Below are 23,614 nucleotides of genomic sequence, written 5' to 3'. Positions count from 1 at the left end.
GCCCTCCTCGATATCTTGCCGGAGCTGTACAATCTGCCCTGCTTCTTCGTCGAGCTTGGCCTGCATCTCGTGGAATTGCTCGAGCTATGTGTCCTGACCCCCCGCAGGGACTAGGACCACAGCTAGCTCCCGCAAGATGTCAATGCGAGACGCAGGCACAGGGGCGTTGTCATCTTCCGACATGCTGAGGTGGTTGTCTTCGCCATGATCCCCCTGATCGATGTGGAAACACTCACGACTTGGGCCATAACCCTCGTCGTCGAGGCTGTGGTCATCGTCGGAGCGGCCGGAGAGGCAGTAGTTACATGCGGACATGAAGTCTCGCATGGCACTGGGATCATGGAGTCCGAAGAAATCCCAACCGAAGTCGGGGTCGTCGTCTTCCTCGGAACACGCGGGTCCGTAGGTTGCGACGGCCATCAGTCGGTCCCAAGATGACCACATATGGTACCCTGGAAGGTCAGGGTATGCCCTTGCGAAAGCGCTCACCGAAGCAGGGTCGCTTGGTGGATTAAAGCTGAATCTAAAAGGGACATGGTGGAAAATGGACGGTACCTCTTGGTCGATGGACGGTGGTGAAGTCGCGTGGGGGACGGAATGCATCGTTATCTCAGGTACGAGGCTAACGCCCAGCAAGTCCTTTGCGAGGGTGCTGGCGTCATCACTCCGCTCGGGGTTGGCGCGTTGCGGGGAAGCGACACCCGTCGTTGTCTCAGGTGCGAGGACAACACCCGACATGTCCCCCGCAGGGGTGCCGATGTCGTCGACTCGCTTTGGTCCGACAGCCGACGAGGTGCCGCCTCCTGCATGGCCACGGTTGCCCCGCCTCCTCCTCCTCCGGCGAGGAGGGTGGCGGGGCAAACCCGGGTGTTCCTCTTCTGCCACGGGGGGAGGCGTCGTCGAGTTCGCCGCCGCCGGGCGAGCTGTCGACCGTCGTTGCTGTCACGCTGCGAGGGGAGGAGTAACATGTCGTAGCCACCGTCGCGGGACATGAATTAGAGACTCCCGAAGCGGAGCACCGTCCCTGGCTGAAGAGGCTGCTGAAAGCTACCCATCTGGAACTCAACGGGAAAATATTCGTTAACACGCAGCGAGCCCCTACCTGGCATGCCAACTGTCGGCGTTTCGGACCCGCGAGGACCGTCAACCGACCAGTGAATTTGTTGTTGCGTGCCCCTGCCTAGATGGGTTGATGCAAGATGGAACACAAGAGGGAAATGAGGCTTATGTTATCTCGCACTGGGGTGCTCGTAGTAGGGGTTACAAGCATCGCGAGAGAGAGAGAGAGAGAGTTGGGGCTCCCTGCGTGTCTCCCTCTCTGCGTCCGTGTGTCTCTGTCTCCACGTCCATGTATTGTGTCCACGTCCCCCGTGTGAACGTGCGTCAATGTGAACGTTTTCTCCCTCCTCCCCCTAGGAAGGCCCTGGACACCCCCTTTTATAGATACAAGGAGATGACCAGCTGTACAATGGGGTGTAGCTATGTGCTAACGTGGCTGGCGGAGAAGCGCCTTGAGCCCTATACACGAGCTAACGTGGCCGTTGGAGAAGTGCCTTGAGCCTGTAGAAGCATAGCTGGTGGTGCGGCATGGATCCTGCTGACGTTTGCTTGCTTCCGTAGGGGGTTTGAGAGCAACCAACGTCATGGGCGCACGTGGGGAACCATTATTACCTGTTACCGGAGTAACCTTAGATGGGACTAGGGGTGGATAACGAGATAGCTCGGCTCGGCTCGTTCGAGTTCGAGCTGGCTCGTTAAGCTAACGAGCCAGCTCGGCTCGGCTCGTTAAGTTAACGAGCCACAGAGTTAGCTCGGCTCGGCTCGTTTACGAGCTCGAGCTGGCTCGTTTAGCTCGCGAGCCAGAGTAAGAAAAATAATATATACATAATAATTAATTTTTAGTTAATTTCAAACTAATTTAACAATAGAAATAGTAATTATACTCATAGTTTCATAAACCACGTCAATGTAACACCAAATTAGCACAATTCATCACTCATCAATTCACAATTCACATACATATTCATCAGTTTAACCCACAATTATATTTATATAGACCAAATTAACACATAGACATAGTTTATTAATCATTAGTTTAACTCATAGGACATAGACACCTCATATATATATAACATGCTCATCAATTATTCTATAAATGATATGTATATAGTTTCGTTTTGCTGGAATGTGGTAGCTCGTTTAGCTCGCGAGCTGGCTTTTTAACGAACCGAGCTGGCTCGTTAACGAGCCGAGCTAGGATGTTAGCTCAGCTCGTGAAAAAATTCAAACGAGCCTATCCGATCCGAGCCGAGCTGACCATGAACCGAGCGAGCCAACGAGCCATGAGCATTTCGTCCAGCCTTAGATGGGACACCGGTCTTGTTCCTTCGTAGCCTGAGGCAGCTAGCTAGGGGTAGGGTAATGATGTATCCCCTGTAGCGTAGTCGGTCCGAGGCCTAGGTCGGGCGAGGCGGAGACTTCTCCTGAGGCCGAGGTCGAGGTCGGGCGAGGATGTGACTCCTCCCGAGGCTTTGGCTGAGGCCGAGGCCTGGGTAGGCCTGGGCAAAAAGAACCGGAACCGAGGAACCGAACCGAAATAACCGAGAACCGGAACCGAACTAACCGAACCGAAGGAACCGTTATGAAATTCGGTTCTGGTTTTTTGAGAACCGAAATAAATGAGATATTTTTGGTTCTGCACTCCAAAGAACCGAAAGAACCGAAAACCCAAAAGTATTAGATTCAATTTGTTACATGTGTTTGTAACTTCGGATGTTGTGTTATCGACTTATGTTGAACCTCTAATCATCCATGTATTATCTATGAAATTATGGTCATTGTGCACTTGTCGTTGTTTGTGGGGAGATGTTGCTGAAATTTCTCACAAAAGTTATCGTTATTTAGAATTTTAGAGTGGCTATTACAGTTCGGTTAGAACCGAGGAACCGAACCGAAGAACCGAGAACCGAACTAGTCGGTTCTGGTTTCTTTATCTTGCTATTTCGGTTCTAGTTTTTGAAGAACCGAATTTCTACAAGAACCGAGGAACCGAACCGAACCGAACCGAAGAACCGAATGCCCAGTCCTGGGCCTGGGGTCGGGTGAGGCAGAGACCTTCTCCCGAGGCCGAGGCTGAGGCTGAGGCCTGAGGTCGAGCGAGGCGGAGCTCCCTGTTGTGCCCGAGGCCGAACTCGTGGAAGATCGTGACTCAGTTTTACCCTGGTGGTTGGCACAACAGTTGGAACGGGGTGAATAGCGCTGTTTTCCTGTCAGATCGGTCAGTGAAAGGGGCGAAATGACTGCGGTCACTTCGACCTTGCCGACTGAGGCACGCGTGTCAGTATAAGGTGTCAGGCAATCTCCGCATTAAATGCGCATGCGATACGGTCGACTGGTAGGGCGATCCGGCCGAGGTCGCTGCACGACAAAGCTCGCCCAAGCTGGACTTCAGGCGAGCCAAGGGTGCGCTCACTGCCTGAGGAGGCCCTCGGGCGAGGCGTGAATCCGCCCGGGACTACTGTTCCCGACCGAGGCCGAGGCTGGGCTCGGATGAGGTTGCGTCCCTTGGTAGACGAGGCCCTGACTTGAACCGCGCTTTATCAGCTGTTTATGGTTTGTTCTAAAGATGTTTTCCAGCCGCGTTTAGGAGTATTGGGGGTACCCCTAATTACGGTACCCGACAATCCTCATCTTGGGTTGGTGGAGATGCTTGATTTGAAGATGATGGTTGATCTTGTGCATGTGGTGGCTCTTCGAATTCCTTAGGACACACATCCCCAATGGACATGTTCCTTAGCGCGACGGATGGAGCCTCTTCATCATCTAGCTCATCAAGATCAACTTGCTCTACTTGAGAGCCGTTAGTCTCATCAAACACAATGTCACAAGAAACTTCAACTAGTCCAGTGGACTTGTTAAAGACTCTATATGCCCTTGTGTTTGAATCATAACCAAGTAAAAAGCCTTCTACAGCCTTAGGAGCAAATTTAGATTTTCTACCTCTTTTAACAAGAATAAAGCATTTGCTACCAAAGACTCTAAAATATGAAACATTGGGCTTTTTACCGGTGAGGAGTTCATACGATGTCTTCTTAAGGATTCGGTGAAGGTAGAGACAGTTGATGGCGTAGCAAGCGGTGTTGATTGCTTCTGCCCAAAACCGGTTCGAAGTCTTGTACTCATCAAGCATGGACCTCGCCATGTCAAGTAGAGTTCTATTCTTCCTCTCCACTACACCATTTTGTTGTGGTGTGTAGGGAGAAGAGAACTCATGCTTAATGCCCTCATCCTCAAGAAAACCTTCTATTTGTGAGTTCTTAAACTTCGTCCCATTATCGCTTCTAATCTTCTTGATCCTTAGGCTGAACTCATTTTGAGCCCGTCTCAAGAATCCCTTTAAGGTCTCTTGGGTTTGTGATTTTTCCTGCAAAAAGAATACCCAAGTGAAGCAAGAATAATCATCCATAATAACTAGACAGTACTTACTCCCGCCGATGCTTATGTAAGCTATCGGGCCAAATAGATCTATGTGGAGTAGCTCAAGCGGCCTGTCAGTCGTCATGATGTTCTTATGGGGATGATGAACACCAACTTGCTTCCCTGCTTGACATGCGCTACAAACCCTGCCTTTCTCAAAATGAACATTTGTTAGTCCCAAAATGTGATCTCCCTTTAGAAGCTTATGAAGATTCTTCATCCCAACGTGGGCTACGGCGATGCCAGAGCCAACCCATGTTAGTCTTAGCAGTTAAGCAAATGTCGAGTTCAGCTCTATTAAAATCAACTAAGTATAGCTGACCCTCTAACACTCCCTTAAATGCTACTGAATCATCACTTCTTCTAAAGACAATAACAGCTATATCCATAAAAAGACAATTGTAGCCCATTTTGCATAATTGAGAAATAGAAAGCAAGTTGTAATCTAAAGAATCTACAAGAAAAACATTGGAAATAGAATGGTTAGGTGATATAGCAATTTTACCAAGTCCTTTGACCAAACCTTGATTTCCATCCCCGAATGTGATAGCTCTTTGGGGATCATGGTTTTTCTCATAGGAGGAGAACATCCTTTTCTCCCCAGTCATGTGGTTTGTGCACCCGCTATCAATTATCCAACTTGAGCCCCCGGATGCATAAACCTACAAAACAAGTTTAGGCCTTGTTCTTAGGTACTCAAACGGTCTTGGGTCCTTTGACATTAGAAACAAGCACCTTGGGTACCCAAACACAAGTCTTTGACCCCTTGTGTTTGCCCCCAACATATTTGGCAACTACTTTGCCTGATTTGTTAGTTAAAACATATGATGCATCAAAAGTCTTAAATGAAATGTTAGGCTCATTTGATGCAATAGGAGTTTTCTTTTTAGGCAATTTAACATGTGTGGATTGCCTAGAACTAGATGCCTCACTCTTATACATAAAAGCATGATGAGAGCCAGAGTGAGACTTCCTAGAATGAATTCTCCTAATTTTGTGTTCGGGATAACCGAAAGGGTATAAAATGTAACCCTCGTTATCCTGAACCATGGGAGCCTTACCCTTAACAAAATTAGACAATCTTTTAGGGGTATTAAGCTTGACATTGTTTCCCTTTTGGAAGCCAACTCCATCCTTAATGCCTGGGCGTCTCCCACTATAGAGCATGCTTCTAGCAAATTTAAAATTTTCAATTTCTAAGTCATGCTCATTAATCTTAGCACTAAGTTGAGCTATGTGATCATTTTGTTGTTTAATTAAAGCTAGGTGATCATGAATAGCATCAACATTAATATCTCTACATCTAGTACAAATAGTAACATGCTCAATGGTAGATGTAGAGGGTTTGCAAACATTTAATTCATCAATCTTAGCATGTAACGAAACATTTTCATTTCTAAGATTGGAAATAACATCATTGCAAACATTTAAATCTTTAGCCTTAGCAATTAATTTTTCATTCTCAATTTTAAGGCTAGAGAGTGATGCATTCAATTTGTCAATCTTAGCAATCAATATAGCATTATCATTTCTAAGGTTGACAAGAGAATCATCACTAACATTTAATTTCTCAACCTTAGCAATCAATTTATCATTCTCAAATCTAAGGTTGGAAATAGTGTCATGGCAAGTGCTTAGCTCACTAGTTAATTTCTCACATTTTTCTATCTCCTGAGCATAAGCATTTTTAACTTTAACATGCTTCTTATTTTCTTTAATAAGGAAGTCCTCTTGGCTATCCAAGAGTTCATCCTTCTCATGAATAGCACTAATCAATTCATTCAATTTTTCTTTTTGTTGCATGTTTAAGTTGGCGAAAAGGGTGAGCAAATCATCCTCATCATCACTAGAGCTAGCCTCATCACTAGATGTTGCATATTTAGTGGAAGCTCTAGATTTTACCTTCTTTTTGTCGTCCTTTGCCATAAGGCACTTGTGGCCGACGTTGGGGAAGAGGAGACCCTTGTTGACGGCGATGTTGGCGGCGTCCTCGTCGGAGGAGGAGTTGGTGGAGCTCTCGTCGGAGTCCCACTCGCGGCATACATGGGCATCACCGCCCTTCTACTTGTAATATTTCTTCTTCTCCTTCCTTCTCCCCTTCTTGTCGTCGCCCCTATCACTATCACTTGATAATGGACATTTAGCAATAAAATGATCGGGCTTACCACATTTGTAGCAAACTTTCTTGGAGTGGGGTTTGTAGTCCTTCCCCCTCCTTTGCTTGAGGATTTGGCGAAAGCTCTTGATGATGAGCGCCATCTCCTCGTTGTCGAGCTTGGAGGCGTCAATGGGGAGTCTACTTGATGTAGACTCTTCTTTCTTCTCTTCTGTCGCCTTAAATGCGACGGGTTGTATTTCGGGTGTGGAGGAGGCGCCTTGCTCGATGATTTTCTTGGAGCCTTTGATCATCAATTCAAAGCTCACAAATTTTCCTATAACCTCCTCGGGAGACATTAGCTTGTATCTAGGATCACCACGAATTAATTGAACTTGTGTAGGATTAAGAAATACAAATGATCTTAGAATAACCTTGACCATTTCATGGTCATCCCATTTGGTGCTCCCGAGGTTGCGCACTTGGTTCACTAAGGTCTTGAGCCGGCTGTACATTGCTTGTGGCTCCTCCCCTTGATGAAGCATGAAGCGACCGAGCTCCCCCTCGATCGTTTCTCTCTCGGTGATCTTGGTCACCTCGTCTCCTTCGTGCGCGGTCTTTAGCACGTCCCAAATCTCTTTGGCACTCTTCAACCCTTGCACCTTATTATACTCCTCTCGACTTAGAGAGACGAGGAGTATAGTGGTGGCTTGGGAGTTGAAATGCCGGATTTGGGCTACCTCGTCCGAATCATAGCCTTCATCCCCCACAGATGGTTCCTGCGCTCCAAATTCAACAATGTCCCAAATGCTAGCGTGGAGTGAGGTTAGATGGTGCCTCATTTTATCACTCCACATATAATAATCTTCACCGTCAAAAACCAGTGGTTTGCCTAGTGGGACGGAAAGTAAAGGAGTACGTTTGGAAATGCGAGGATAGCGTAAGGGGATCTTACTAAACTTCTTGCGCTCATGGCGCTTAGAAGTGATGGATGGTGTGTCGGAGCCGGAGGTGGAAGGCGACGAAGAATCGGTCTCGTAGTAGACCACTTTCTTCATTTTCTTCTTCTTGTCGCCACTCTGGTGCGACTTGACGCTGGGAGGTGATTCCTCCCTCTTCTTGTTGCCGGACTCCCCCGATGGAGCTTTCCTATGGCTTGTGGCGGGCTTGTCGCCGGTCACCGTCTCCTTCTTGGTGTGAGCTCCCGACATCACTTCGAGCGGTTAGGCTCTAATGAAGTACCAGCCTCTGATACCAATTGAAAGTCGCCTAGAGGGGGGTGAATAGGCAAATCTGAAATTTATAAAGTTTGAGCACAACTACAAGTCGGGGTTAGCGTTAGAAATAAAGTCGAGTCCAAAAGAGAGAGCAAAAACAAATCACAAGCGAATAAGAGCGGATGACACAGTGATTTGTTTTACCGAGGTTCGTTTCTTGCAAACCTACTCCCCGTTGAGGTGGTCACAAAGACTGGGTCTCTTTCAACCCTTTCCCTCTCTCAAATGGTCACTTAGACCGAGTGAGTTTCCTTCCTTGATTTCCCGGGTCACTTAGACCCCGCAAGGACCATCACACAATTGGTGTCTCTTGCTTTGCTTACAAGGCTTTGAGAGTAAGAATGAGAGAAAGAAGAAAGCCAACCAAGCAACAAGAACAACAAAAGAACACAAGTCGATCTTCTCACAAGTCCTAAAAACTAGAGTTGAATTGTGGACTTTGATTCGATCGATGGCTTTGATTTGTGTCTTGGAGTGTTGTGTATTGCTCTTGTATTGAATGAGTAGTGAATGCTTGGATGCCTTGAAGAGTGGTGGTTGGGGGTATTTATAGCCCCAACCACCAAAATGGTCGTTGGGGAACTCTGTTGTCAACGGGCGTACCGGACAGTCCGGTGCGCCACCGGACACTGTCCGGTGCGCCAGCCACGTCACCCAACCGTTAGGGTTCGACCGTTGGAGCTTCTGACAAGTGAGCCATCGGACAGTCCGATGGTGCATCGGATAGGTCATGTTCACTGTCCGGTGCGCCATCTGCGCCTGCTCTGACTTCTGCGCGCACAGTCCGCGCACTGTAGCGTTGTCAGCCGACCGTTGAACTCGACCGTTGCGCTGGCAACCGTTGCTTCGCTTGGCACACCGGACAGTCTGGTGCTACACCGGACAGTCCGGTGAATTCTAGCGGAGTGGCTTCCCAAATTCCCGAAGGTGGCAAGTTTGGAGTTGATCTCCCTGGTGCACCGGACACTGTCCGGTGGTGCACTGGACACTGTCTGGTGCGCCAGACCAGGGCAGCCTTCGGTTGCCTTTTGCTCTTTTTATTTGAACCCTTTCTTGGATTTTTTATTGGTTTGTGTTGAACCTTTGGCACATGTAGAACTTATAATCTAGAGCAAACTAGTTAGTCCAATTATTTGTGTTTGGGCAATTCAACCACCAAAATCATTTAGGAAAAGGTGTAAGCCTATTTCCCTTTCACCTTGCCTTCAGGGAGAAAATGCTTGAGAGGCGGGATAAGCTGCTGGTCGATTATGAGCTCGAGGAGGAGGAGAAGGAGCGGGCGCTAGAGGAGAAGGAGCAGACGCTAGGGGAGCGGGTCCACCAGTTCGAGGCGGCGCAGGCAGCCCAGGCGGCGCAGGTGGCCCCAGGCTCCCAGGTTGTGGAGGCGATGAGGAAGACACTTGAAGATCTCCGGGCGGAGCATCGCGCCGGGGTCCAACATATCGGCGCCTAGGCCGGTGAGGCGAGCTCGACACTGGTGACGCTGGGGGTGAGCCCCATCCCAGTGTCGGAGCAACCGACATCCATCTCCGACGCGCTCCCGTTGCTGGATTTCGCCGCCGACCGCCTCCGACGCCTGGACCAGATCCTTGGCGCCCGCCTGGAGGCCTAGGGCAGCAGACTCTGTCGGTCGGTAGTAGAGTACGTCCTGACGTGCTTCTAGAGCCACGACCCGCCCATCTCCTTGGTGCCGGTGATCGCAGGCCCGGTAGCCGACACCGAAGACATCGCCCGGGAGGGCGTACAAGATGTTGTGGATGCGGTGGCCGAACGTTTCCAGCGGGATCCCGCTGATGATGAGTAGCTAGGTCTGCAGGGAGAAAGCAAGGGTCCCGCTGGGAAGCAGCTTGTAATATATTTTGATTTTGTAAGATACTTTTAAGTACTCCTTATCAAGCAATATTACAACTTATCTGCATGCTACTTTTCCTTTGCTGTGTGCGTCGTTACCAACTTCTTCCCAGGTACTTGGCCCCCCTGGGATGTGGGCTCGACGTGTCGAGGCTGGATGCCAGTATTCTTAAGAAGGAATTGGTGACATGGCCCCTAGGAGGTAATCTCGATTAGGACCCGGACCTGCACACAGCCTTAGCTAGGGAGTTTTAATAGTGCACCCATAGGACCCACTAACTGGTATCTTTTATCCTTTGATTTACGCCACAGAACCGGCAGGACTTGGCCTGGGAAGCCAAGTCATGTGCCCAGACCCCGTGAATCACAGTTCCAGATACTAGGACACCCATCGCAGAGTGGTGGAGCATGTAGGCTTACGGTACGGGACCAAGCTAAGCGGCTTCACGGCTCCGAACCACCCTAGGGGACGCGCGTCCATTCTCTAGAACCAGACCCCAGGTTCCCAGACCCAGAGGGATATAGTTCCAAATATTAGGATACTCATCGCAGAGTGGTGGATCATGCAGGCTTAGGGTGCGGAACCAAGCTAAGCGGCTACACAGCTCCGGACCACCCCGGGAGACGAGTACCCATTCTCTAGAACTGGCCCCCAGGCTGTCGGACCTGGCTACTCAATGCGAATGTCACTATACCAGCCAGGGAGAGAAACCGTATGGGTGGGTTAGATAAAAATAATGGTTGTAAACTTAAGTAGAATAAAACCATCACAAAGCAAATCTGGGGGGTGAATCTTCTCTTTATAACTTGATATTCATGAGCGCAAACCAACAGTTCGGGTTTATGAGGGAGGACCTCACCGAGCTGGCGTACATATATGTACTACCTAGTTACAAAGGAAGAAAACTGAATTCCCCAGTTCTGCTTTTATGGAAAAAACTTATGGAGGTGCTCTATGTTCCAGGGATTGGGCAGAGGCTCTCCTTCAGCTGTGGCAAGGCGGACACACCCAGGTTGGCACACTTCCGTCACCTTGAAGGGTCCTTCCCAGCTGGGGGAGAGTTTATGGAGCCCTTCTCGGTTCAGTACTCGCCTCAGGACTAGGTCCCTGACCCTGAGCTTCCTACTATGCATGAACTGTTGGTGGTAGCGCCTGAGCGCTTGGTTGTACCGTGCATTTCGGATTGCCGCTTGCCATTTGCGTTCGTCGATGAAATCCATGTCTTCACGCCGCAGCTGTTCTTGCATAGACTCATCAAAAGCCTGGACCCATGGGGAGCCCATGATGATTTTCGAGGGAAGGCAGGCTTCGGCCCCGTAGACCAGGAAGAACGGGGTCTCCCCGGTGGCTCGGCTGGGTGTTGTCCGGTTCCCCCATAGCACGGACGGAAGCTCACTGACCAAATTCGCACCATGCTTCTTCAAGCAGTCGTAGGTGTGTGTCTTGAGTCCCCTGAGGATCTCTGCATTTGCCCTTTCCACTTGGTCGTTACTCCTGGGATGAGCCACGGACGTGAAGCAGAGCTGGGTGTCGATGCCCTCGCAATACTCCTGGAAGATCCGACTTGTAAACTGGGTTCTGTCATCGCCCCTGTTTGTTTTAGCTTTTTGGAGCTTCTGGCCACCAAAAGCTGCTGCGGACTGCCAAACGCTCAGCTTTTCAGTCAGCTTCTATAAAATTCGTTTGGGTAAAAATCATTCAAAATCAACATAAACACATAATCGGTTGAGTCGTTGCAATAGTAGGAATCCGTCACTTTCTACATCCTGAGTCCTTCATAATGATACGGCTTGGGACCCCAAATCTACAGACGATGGACTTGAGGAAGGCGACAGCGGCACCCTGGGTGATGCTGACTACAGGGGTGGCCTGTGGCCACTTGGTGAACTTGTCGATGGCGACGAAGAGGTACCGGTACCCGCTGACGGCCCTGGGAAATGGTCCCAGGATATCCACCCCCCATACGGTGAATGGCTAGGAGGGCGGAATCATCTGCAGAGCCTGAGCTGGTGTGTGTATCTGCTTTGCATGGAATTGACACGCCTCGCAGGACTTTACCATCTCAGTTGCATCCTGGAGAGCGGTTGGCCAGTAGAAGCCATGCCGGAAGGCCTTACCGACCAGTGTGCGAGATGATGAATGGCTTCCGCACTCTCCTCCATGGATCTCCGTGGGCAACTCACAGCCTTCCTCCTGGGTAATGCACCGCATGTGAATGCCATTGGCGCCGCGGCGGTAGAGATCCCCTTCCACCACCGCGTAGCGTTTAGCCAACCGCACTATGCGCTCTGCGGACACATGGTCTTCAGGAAGGATATTCTCCTTCAGGTAGTCCCAGACCTCGGAGATCCATGCATTAGGACCACTCTGAGATATTGATTGCGACGCTAAGGGGCTGGTAGGGCCCCTGTAGCACACACAGCCTTTGGTGGGTTCTAGGACGCCACCAGGACCGCTAGCTTCGAGGTGCTAGTCTCGCCCCCTTCGCCCAGTTCGACAGGCTGGGCGGTGGGTCTCAGCAGCCGTCTTTCGAAGACGCCCTCGGGCACGGGTGCCCAAGTTGATGCCTTCACGGAGAGGTCATCTGCCACCGAGTTGTCAGCCCGTGGGACATGCTGCAGTTCCAGGGCTGTGAAGTCTTTCTCCAGTTTTCTCACGTGGAGAAGGTAGGCTACGAGCCTGGGCTCGTTGCAGCTACACTCCCCGCGGACTTGCTTGATGATCAGATGGGAGTCTCCCTTCACCAGGAGTTGTCGGATCCCCAGGGATAGGGCCGCCGACAAGCCGAAGATCAGTGCCTCGTACTCTGCCATGTTGTTGGTGGCCTTGAACTCAAGGTGCACCATGTACTTCACTTGATCTCCGCTTGGGTCGATGAGGACCACCTCGGCTCCGCCAACTTGTTGGCGGGCGGATCTGTTGAAGTAGAGCATCCAGTGGGGCTTGGTGAAGACCGGACCCCTGGGATCTGCAGGTGTGGGGTCCGAATCGGGGTCCAGACCCCCAGAGACACTCGGAGGAGGCGTCCACTCCACGATGAAGTCAGCCAGGACCTGGCTCTTTACGGCGTGGCGAGGTTGGAAGTCTAGCTAGAACTCAGCGAGCTCCGTGGCCCACTTGGCGATGTTGCCTGTGGCGTTAGAGTTATGAAGGATGGCCCTTAACGGAAAGGAGGTCACCACCACAACCCTGTGCGCCTGAAAATAGTGGCGCAGCTTCCTGGACGCGACAAGCACAGCATAGAGGAGCTTATGCGTCTCAAGGTACCTGGTTTTTGCCTCATTAAAGAACCTTGCTGACGTAGTAGACCGGCCTCTGGACTGTCTGGACTCCTGCAGCCAGTCCCGAGTCCTCTGGTTCCTGGCCTTCTAGTGTCGTTCTTTCGACGACTAGCACCATGCTTACCGCTTCTGCGGCCGCCATGATGTATAAATACAGCGGCTCCCTTGGCTCGGGTGCTACCAGTATTGGTAGGGACACCAGGTGCTGCTTTAAATCCTGGAAGGCTTGTTCCGCCTCTTTATTCCAAGAGAAGGGCCCGGACTTCCGCAATAGCTTGAAGAAAGGCAGCGCCCTCTCAGCTAGCCTTGAAATGAAGCAGCTAAGGGCGGCTAATGACCCCGTAAGCTTCTAGACGTCCTTGATACGAGCCGGAGGCCTCATTGCCTCAATCGCTTTGATCTTCTCCGGGTTTGCTTCAATGCCCCGATACAAAACCAGGAACCCTAGCAACTTCCCAGCAGAGACACCAAAGACGCATTTGTCCGGGTTCAGCTTTGTGCGGGTTGCCCGCAGCTTGTCGAAGACCAGGGTTAAGTCTTCCACTAGGGTCGACCCTCTCTTAGTCTTAACCACGATGTCATCGACGTAGACTTCCACTTTGTCCCTAATTAGGTCCCTGAAAGTCTTACTCATCGCCCGCACGAATGTCGACAAGGCGTTTTTCAGACTGTAAGGCATAACAACATAGCAGCAAAGCCCGTCCACTGTTACAAAAGTGGTATGCTTCCTATCTTCCCTAGACATCTAGATTTGATGGAAACCAGAGTAAGCATCTAGGAACGACAATAGGTCGCACCCGGAGGTAGAATCCACGATTTGATCTATACGTGGAAGTGGATACGGGTCCTTGGGACAGGCCTTGTTCAGGCTGGTGTAGTTGATGCACATCCGAAGCTTCCCATTCGCTTTGGGGATGATGACTGGGTTGGCCAGCCACACTAGGTGATGAACCTCTTCAATGAAGCCAGCGTCTAGCAACTTTCGGAACTCCTTTCGGATGAATTCCTGCCGCTCGACGGACTGTCTGCGACACCGGCCTGGCGTCGGGGTTGATCTTCAGATGGTGCTCGATCACCTCCCTGGGGATCCCAGGCATCTGCGATGGCTCCCATGCGAACACGTCGGCATTTGCCTGGAGGAAGGCGACGAGCGCGAGTTCCTATTTTTCGCCCAGATCACTTGCAATGCGAGTGGTCTCGGTGGAGTCCGCAGTAAGCCGAATGGCTTTAACGAGGACTTTTCCGCCCGAGATGGTTGCACCTTTGGCACCCTGGGGAGCGCCTTGGTACCAGAGGTTGAGGGGTTCCCTCCTCCGTCGTCCGGGCGAGCGGTCTCCGCCGCCAGGGCGTGCAGCTTCTCTACGGCCGTAAGTGCGGCGGCGCGGTCGCCCCGCACGGTGAGGACCACAGTTGGAGATGGCATCTTGAGGACCAAATACCCGTAATGGGCAATGGCCATGAACCGATACAGGGTCGGCCTGCCGATGATGGCGTTGAAGGGGAGGTTAACCTCCGCGACGTCGAACACGACGTTCTCCGTGCGGAAGTTCTCCTCGGTCCCGAATGTAACCGGGAGTGCGATGCTTCCAAGGGGATACACCGGCTGTGGGCCCACTCCGGAGAATGGATGAGAGGGTCCCAGACGGGACCCTGGGATCTGCAAATGTTTGAATGCAGCATGGCTGATGACGTTGAGGCCTGCCCCGCCGTCAATCAACACATGGTGCAGTCGCATATTAGCGATGACAGGGGCGGTGATGAGTGGTAGCACACCGGCCCCTGCCATGTTGTCGGGGCAGTCGGATGCCCCAAAGGAGATGGTGGTGCTCCTCCATCGTTGATGTGGAGCAGCCTTCGGGACCCCTGGAGTTGCCAATAGGACCTCGTGGCGCAGGGACTTGACGTTCCTGCGGGAGGTGAGCTCCCAGCTCCCACCGTACATGACGTACAGCTTCTTGCGGCGGTTGTTGTCGTCCCCAGAGTCGGAATCTCCGGTGAGGACGTCCTTGAGGTCCCCCTCGGGTGACTGATACCCGAGTTCTCGTTCTCCCGCGGCCACCTTGCCGTCGTCGACCCCCTCCTTACCAGGCCGGCGATGGGGTGGGGAGCCGTCCTTGGACGACTGCTCGCGTCGCTCGCTGTCGCGCTTCGCAAGCTTGATGATCTCGCGGCACTCCGATGCGCTGTGGCGAGCATTGGGGTGCACAGTGCATGAGCCACTGTTGCCTCCCTGTGGCCGAGGGCGCTTGTTGCGCTCGCTCCGGTCCCCAGTCGCGGCTGCGACAATCGGAGCGGCAGACTGCGGCTTCTCATGGCCGCAGTTCTTCTTCTTCTTTTTGCCATCCTGGGTGACGCCGCCGGAGCCTCCCATCTGGGCGACTCCGGTCTGTGGCGCCGAGTGCCATGCTCGGCCCTCGGCAGCTCTGGCGCACTTATCGGCCAGAGTGAAGAGAGTGGAGACAGTTTCCACGTCGTGCGTGGCTAACTTCTCTAACATCTTTTCATCTCGTACCCCTAGCGGAAAGCAGTGATGATGGAAGCATCTGATATACGAGGTATGGTGCCTCGTACCTTGGTGAAGCGGGAGATGAAGGCCCGAAGAGTTTCTCGGGGCTCCTGCCTCACTGCGTGGAGGTGAGCCTCCACGCCATGCTGCTGGTAAACACTGGCAAAGTTTGTCGTGAACCGCGCGCAGAGCTCTTCCCAGGAGTAGATCGATCCTGGGGAAAGGTTCTTGAGCCAAGTCCGGGCCAGCCCAGACAAGGCAACATGGAAGTATGTCGCCATTACGGTGGTGTCTCCACCGGCTGCCGTAATGGCGGTGACGTAAACCTGCAAGAATTCCGACAGATTTGTCGTACCGTCGTACTTCTCTGACAGCTGTGGCCGGAACTTGAATGGCCAGGTCGCCGCACAGAGATGATCCGCTAGCGCGGCGCAGCCCACGCCAGCCAATGGGACACCCGCCTGGATCTAGGTGCCCGCTGGGGTCTACGGTGCAACCGCAGCGAAGTCGTAGTCAAGGTTGCGACCCTCGACATTTTGTCGGCGCTCACGCGTCCTCTCTATAGAGACGCGGGCATCCTCACCCACACGCCTGCGGTTGAGTTCCATCCGCAGGTCATCAGACCTCTCCATATAGACTGGGGCGTCCTCGCCCGCTCGCCGGCGGTTGAGCTCCGCCCGCAGGTCCTCTGTCGGCGCGGCCCTCACCGAGGGAGAGCGCACCGATGCTGACGCCTCATGTTGGCGCCGGGATGACCAAGGCCTTGGCCTGGTTGAGGCAGAGTGTGTCATGCCAAGCAGGCGGTCGACGTCGTCGCGCCACTGCTTCATGGCCCCTGGGGAGGCCGTGGAGCTAGGAGGGTGGCACAGCAACTCTGTGGCCGCTGACAATGCCCCAGGCGCAGCTCTAGACGTCCTGGACGTTTGCGTGGGAGTATGCTGCCGCGCGACCCGCGCATAGTGCACAGCAGTGGCCGCACCAGGCGCCGGGAGGTTGGTGGCCCGCGGTGTGGAAGAGGCAGCCGCCTCTTCCACCACGAAATCCTCGGGCAAGAAATCATGGTGCTCGACGATGTGGACCATGGCGTCGAGCAGAAGAACAAGCAAAAACCTAAAGCCTCACCCTACCTGGCGCGCCAAATGTCGAAGAGGAAATCTCCGGCCGGGTGACGGAATGCACCCGTCCTAAATCCTAAGATGAGGCGGGGCCTAAGCATTTTGTCTGTCTACTAAACGATGAACAAACACAAGAACACACAAGGGTTTAGAGTGGTTCGGGCCGCCGGAGCGTAATACCCTACTCCACTGTGTGATGTATTGAGCTTGTATGAACTTGTGAGCCTAAGCTGGGTCTAAGTGTGTCTGAGTCTCGTATCGTTGCGTGCCTCCCCTTTTATAGCTCAAGGGGGGCACGTACAAGAGTGCTGAGCCCCGACATGCGGACCCAGGAACATACCTCAGATGTAATACTTGGAGCAACTAATGTCTGTCGCCAGTGCAATCTCCTTGCGCCCTGATATCCGCAGTCTGCGTAGTATTGGCGTGCAGCGGAAGCTTCCCCAGCAACGTACAAGTGATGATGAGCACAGTGTACTCCGTAGCACGGACGTACTACCTGCCAACGGAATGGACAGGTACGCCGCCTGCGGGACGGCCTGGTCACCGCCTGCCAGCGGAGTGGACAAGGCACATTAAATGCCGAGGCGGCACATCCCTGCCAGTGGAATGGACAGAGCTCACTAAATGCTGAGGCAGCACATCGCTTGTCAGTGGGATGAACAGGCGGCACGCCTTATCCGCAATAAATGCAGCACCGCGCGGCCCAGGGGCCTTACGTCAGGCTCCGCCCGTTGGCTCACGTCACGAGCAGTAGGCCACGTGGCAGCACTGGGTCTCCGCCTGGGGGGGAGCAGAAGCGCACATGGTATGGCCCGGACACGTGTCGGCTCCGGGCCTCCGCCTGGCCTTGATTAAGGCTTGGATATTCTTTGTCCTAGAATCCCGGGATCCTGCTGGGAGTGACCCGAACCCCACGCAGAGAGGTCCGGGACCCGTCCCGGGGGTCCGGTCTGTATTCGCGGAGGTCCTGGACCCTACCCGAAGGTCCGGTCCGTATATGCAGGGGTCCGACACTTTCCCATGGGGTTCGGACCCATCGTTGATACCTTGGAGTGTATGATCTTCTCCAGCCACGTGGCGGCCAGGACTGTCCATGTGGTGGGGTCGGTCACTGTTTACAACGCGACTAGAGATAGCCGCATGAGCGCCGCGCCTTCATCCTGTAGCAAGAGATACCCCTGTTTCAGGGTAGCGACAATTACACTATATATATATATATATATATATATATATATATATATATATATATATATATATATATATATATATATATATATATATATATATCATTTCACTCCAACAGACTATCTATCTAATTTAGCTAGTCAGGTGGCTAACCAAATTTGGCTAGTAAGAATCAATTTAGAGAGTTAGATAGCTTGACGAGTAAGATAACTAGTATGTTGGAGAGTTATTTTGCTATTGAATAGCCAAAATTTGGCTTGGCGAGTTATTTAGCTAGTCTCTCGGAGATACTCTATTAGTTATAGTGCATTCAAACACCCCCACAGTATAAAAACATTTAAACTTCTCGGCCATATATGCCTTGTCGCTTGCACTTTCAACCAGTCTCACATACAGTCATACACACATGAGAAGATAATTCAACTTCCACAAAATTTAAATGTTTTTTTATCTAGAACGTTGTAGCCAATGACAGACAAGGCCACTGCCACCAAAATGCCTGTATAGAGAGATTGTACACTGATAACCAATGGCTCAATGCTTGATCTAAAATGAGTGGTGGCATTAGTAACAGAATAAGCATAGAAGAATTTCAATCAGCGACATTCACCCTAAAGATGAACACCTTCCGCTCCTCAACTGGTTACTCTGTACTTCTGCAAAAGCAAACGTTCCAATTAATTTCACTAGACGGGCAATGTTGACAGCAAGAACCAACAGATGAGTCTTATGGAGAGCTCTAACAAAAAATTGCAAGTCAAGTTGGAAGTTTATCTCTGATGGGATTTGCATAGTATGTCTGCTGGTTCGCATTGTTACATTGTGTCTGCCAAAAGATTTTATGCAGATAACAACCCGGAGCTTATGTCTAACATGTGAATGCGTTTGAGACAATGTACCTTGACAGTGTTTAGTAGAACTTTGGCTTCGTTATTGTTGTTGAAGTGGTCACGAACAGGCTGGAAAAATTAAATTAGTGAGTCAAACCTACAAGTGTGAACCAGCACTGAAAATTGTGTAATAATAGCTTCTTCCTCGACAAAAGAAGGACAGGCAATAAACAAGATGGACAAGTTCGCCAGAAACTACGCTAGCAAGAAACAAGAGCGATGATGCAGCAATAACGACAGCCCATCAATTCATTTTGTCAGGACAGCAGCTATTTCATTTTCAAAGAAATGAGACATGAGATTGGTAAAGATCAAGAATATACAAGTTTCTGACCAGAGAAAGACTACAATAATATCATAGAAAAAAAGTAGGGTCGAGTGAAGAAAATTGCACCTGCAAAATTTCATTTATTGCTTTTGCCAGTGCAGGTTTGACATCAGCAGGATGCAAAGCACCAGTCTCATAATCAGAAATTAGTTCATCCATGCTTGTAAATGTCCTGTTTGAGTGCAAATGCTTTAGAAGTATAATCCGAGATAATAAATCATGTCACGTTGGAAATTAAATAACCTATTTGCTGCATAATTAATTGCATGACCACACGTGTCAGCCAAATATAGATAATGGTAGCATGGAATTATATATTCCCCTTGTTCCACCACATTATTGACAGAAAAATAATAATTTTAACAGATGAGGAATAAAAATATTACTTGTTACCGCCATTGCTTTCCTTCCGGGCCACCTCAAACCTTCCAAACCAAGGGAAAACGATGTATTTAATGTACTCCAAACAAGGATTCCCCTCAACAATTTTGGGAGGGCAAAATGCTTGCTTTATCTTCACATTAACTTGGGCCTGCAACAAATGCGAGAACACGTTTAAACAGGCAGATAATATTAGACAAAACAGAGGAAAAACTAAATCCAGAAGACAAATTTTAGATCGGAAGTTATTATTAGCTTATGAACAATGATGACTGATGTCTGTACTCCATCTATGTTCCATCATAACTATTTATGAGTGTTAAGTGTCACAAGAACCAAGAGCAACAAAAGAATGGCTACAGGGAAGAACAATATTCGATGAGAAATATATACCTCGTCATCTTCCATAAAGATAGCCGAGGATGGGTCACTCTTTGACATTTTCTCCTGGCCTTCTTTAAAACCAGGGAGCATATCTGCATTTCAGGTTAAGCAAAAAAATACATGCTCTGCAAAGTACAAACAAAGCACTGAGCAAACACTAGACACATGACCATGACAAACACATATGTTCCAAAAAAATATTTAAAGGTTAAAAAGAGAACAAGATCAAAATAAGTATTCAGGATACGATGTGAAAGAATAATTGGTTTGTTCTTCCTTTTGATGTAATCACAGTACTCCCTAGCTAGCACATTGACCTTCCTTTGGTCCATCCCCAATTGGCATATGTCAGCCTACAAAAGGAAAAGGATAAGGAAAGTGAATTGTATAAAGAATTATTGTCTCCAGATTGAAGGCGCACACAATATCAAAAGCTTTTCAGTCATCCTTGGTATGAGCAAGTCATAATGAAATATAAATATCAAAAGCCTTTCAGAACTACATCAAGGGATGACTTCTAAACTAGAATACGACTACGTCAAGAGTCATTGAGCCCTTACCTTTTTGCCTTGGTGATGGATGAGGTCACAAGCGACATACAAAGAGATATACCTTGGTGTATGCCTTTTGCGGACGATGTAGTGCTAGTTGATGAAAGCCATGCAAGATTAAATAGGAAACTGGAGTTGTGGTAGGAGACTCTAGAGTCCAAAAGTTTTAGACTAGGTAGAACTAAAACCAAATACATGAGATGTGACCTCGGCACTAGTACAAATGAGGAAGGATATGTTAGTTTGTAAGGTCAAGTAGTGCCTATGAATGATACCTTTCTAATTTAGCATCAATGCTACAAAGAGATGTGGATATTAATGATGTTAAGCCATAGGATCAAAGCAGGGTGAAGGAAGTGGCGCCAAACATTTGGCGTTCTAACAAGAGGGCACTATAGACATGCTATGTTGTATGGTGCACAATGTTGGCCTACAAAAGACATCATGTTCGATAGATAAGTGTTGTGGAAACATGCATGTTGCATTGGATTTATGGCAATATGAGAAGAGGCCCAGTCCATAACGATGATACAGTGACAAGCTAGGGTAGCATCAATTGAAGGAAAGCTTGTCCAGTATTGATTGAGATAGTTTAAACGTGTCCAACAAAGACCTCCAGAGCAGGCAATGAAATAGCATTCATAGCGAGTGCTATAGCAGCTGCAATAGTGGTAGCAGCCCATTGCCGCTACCACTATGAGATAGCATCCAGAACTTAGCAGACTGGAACTTAGTGGCTGCCATTGCGCGTGGCAGACCACAATAGCTAGCTGATTTTGCATGTAGCAGCCTGCTATGTCGGCTTGACATAGACCCTGTTTGGCATAGCTTATTTTCAGCTTCTTCACAAATTTAAGCCGAAGTTCTGCCAAACAGACAGCTTCTCCAGCAGCATATCAGTTCAGCTTCTTCTCAGAATGAACTAAAAGCATCCAACAAGCAGAAGCTGCTTTTCACCAGCTTATCAAATAAGCTGTTTTTTCAACAAGCAGCAGCTGTGCCAAACAGGGCCATATTGATTTTTTCAACCCTAGCTCCCAGGCCAGCCCATTCTATCTGGTCCTCTCGGTATGTATTGCCTCACACATCTCCCGTTGCATGGGAGCCAGAATGCATCTGGCCAAAACCAAGCACTCCGACGCTCTGGTTGCCAGCGGCCGGCGTTAGCTGCCGCAGAAGTGCACTGCAGCGTGCATCCTGCCACATAAGCGCACAGGCAGCAGACTCCTCCGTCGTCCCGCCAGCCATCATCTTTTGTTCTGCAGTCCACACGCAAAGGTGCAGGCATACACCATCTGCTGCTAGCTGTTGTAGATGCGCACGTGGTGCCCTCGCGCCGACGAGGGCTTCCGCTCGGCAGGAAGTAAGCTCAGTCGGTGCTCTTCACTCCAGCAGTCCAGCTTGGTTTAATCTCCACTCTCCAGTTCAGGCAGAGCTCCAGGCAGCACGCAGCGGGCATCCAACTTGGTATCTCTGATTCCCCCCCCCCCCCTTTGTGTTGGGTTGCAGTCAAATGTAAACCCCTTAATCAAACACATCAATTTTACTTGCATCCCTTTATAAGATTTACACATAGGACTAGCTACTTAGGACATTATTTTTTTCTGTAGCTGCACAATGTCCTCTGCTGCATCAACTGCACATACAAACCAATCAACATCTAGGAAGGATGCCGCTTGGGAGCAGTTGAATGAATGATAAGCAGAAATGGGACAATACGAGGAGGTATAGCCCTTCGTTCCATAGTTCTAAAAATAATGTTCCACGTTCTGTGTTCTCGTTTGTCGGGACAATGATTGTCCCGGGAATATGTCTCCTTAGCTCAGTTTCAGAATGCAAAGAAAAATCAATCATCAATCAATAAAACTTATTTCCGGGTACCATGAAATGCAATAGTGCGATAAATACTTGCCTTCAAGAAAAATATATCAGCACATTGCATGCAAGGGTAGAAAATCTGGGCAGCAGTCAAGTCGTCCTGGTCACTTCTGCCCATAATTTGGCAGCATCTACAAGCAAAGGAAAAAATAGAATCACTTGCACTTCACAACAAGCACATAAAAATTAAAGAGGAGATAACCAACCATGTCCATGTTCAAGGTCTCGAAGCAAAGACTTGTTGTTAACGGAAAAAAAGCAATTGAACCAAGCGTGCACCTCGTTATCCGTTTGACGTTGTTTTTCCGGGCAATGTCCATCACGATTGGCCAGTACTCGTGGGCGCGCCGGTTGATCTCCTCGGAGGACCACAGGAACTCCACCCCGTCGAGGTTCATCCCGGCCGCCTTCCAAATCTCGATCATGTAGCGCCCGACTGTCTGGATTTTCTTGAGGTCGCCTCCCATCTTGTTGTTGAGCTGCGCGAACCAGTCGGCAATCCAGATTTTCACCTTGCACCCGGCCCTGACCATCTTGTTGACGTTGATGGTCTTCACAATGCCCTGGGAAAACTCACAGCCAAGTCTGAATTTGCCCGAACCGTGCAAACTTAACCAAAAAAAAACTAAGAGCCCGTTCGTTTCTATAGAAATGTACCAAGAATTATTCTTGTTGATCAAAACTTATACAAATTAGAGAAGCAATCTGGGTCGGAACTATTCCAGTCTTCCATTCCGTGTGAACCGAACGGGCCCTAAGGGAGCTGAAGACAGAAGACCGAACCTGGGCGATGTGCATGCGTCCGGAGGGCTCGAAGCCGTCGTAGCAGATGGGCACGGGCTTGTTCTCGAGCAGGCGCCTGAGCTCGTCCTCCTGGATGCACTCCTCCCCGATCCCCCGCAGCAGAGCGAACCGCTCATCCAGGGTCATCGCCGCCACGCCCCCCGCCAGATCCTCGGCAGCGGCGGTGGCGGAAGAGGAGGCTCCGGGAGCCGCCTCGGGCGCCGGCGTGGAGTCCATGGCAGCGGCTGCGGCGGAGGAGGAGCAAAGGATTGACGAGGCCGTGCCCGGAGACGGCAAGGAGGGGATGGCGGCGGCGGGGGCGGCGGGTGAGTGAGTGGGCGTGAAAAGGAAAATGAGATGACGGTTTCGGAGTGCCGCGCGGGCCTCCAGGGTTTTGCTGGGGACTGGGCCGACAAGCGAGGCCCAATGTCTTTTTTCCCTCGTTTTTTTTTATTAATCTATACTACTTCTTAAGAGCACAACGAGGGCGTCCACCATGCCCCCGCCTGCTCCCACCGTGCCCCCGTCCCGTCAGCGTCAGCAACCCTCTGCGCTCGCGCAAATCCCTCCCGAGATCGCCGCCGATCCGAAGCAGCGCCACCGTGCCCCTCCCTCCACAGCGTCCGTGC

The 23,614-nt window shown here is 50.4% G+C and overlaps 1 protein-coding gene across 1 annotated transcript; it reads right to left on the bottom strand.

Moving 5' to 3' along the window:
• Positions 1–18,062: 18,062 nt before the first annotated feature.
• Positions 18,063–23,358, bottom strand: LOC100282839 (Tyrosyl-tRNA synthetase). The gene is made up of 9 exons (NM_001155745.2): positions 22,986–23,358; positions 22,482–22,765; positions 22,237–22,333; positions 20,021–20,126; positions 19,783–19,865; positions 19,395–19,540; positions 19,075–19,180; positions 18,690–18,749; positions 18,063–18,446 (listed from the first exon to the last, which is right to left on the bottom strand). Exons 1-9 carry the CDS (start codon positions 23,220–23,222, stop codon positions 18,426–18,428), a joined length of 1,140 nt encoding a protein of 379 aa, NP_001149217.1. The 5' UTR covers positions 23,223–23,358; the 3' UTR covers positions 18,063–18,425.
• Between the last annotated feature and the right edge of the window lie 256 nt (positions 23,359–23,614).

This window comes from Zea mays, chromosome 10 (assembly GCF_902167145.1).
Source record: "Zea mays cultivar B73 chromosome 10, Zm-B73-REFERENCE-NAM-5.0, whole genome shotgun sequence".
NCBI lineage: Eukaryota > Viridiplantae > Streptophyta > Magnoliopsida > Poales > Poaceae > Zea > Zea mays.
The sequence above is the reverse complement of the archived record's forward strand: the minus strand, read 5'-3'. Positions and strand labels throughout refer to the sequence as shown.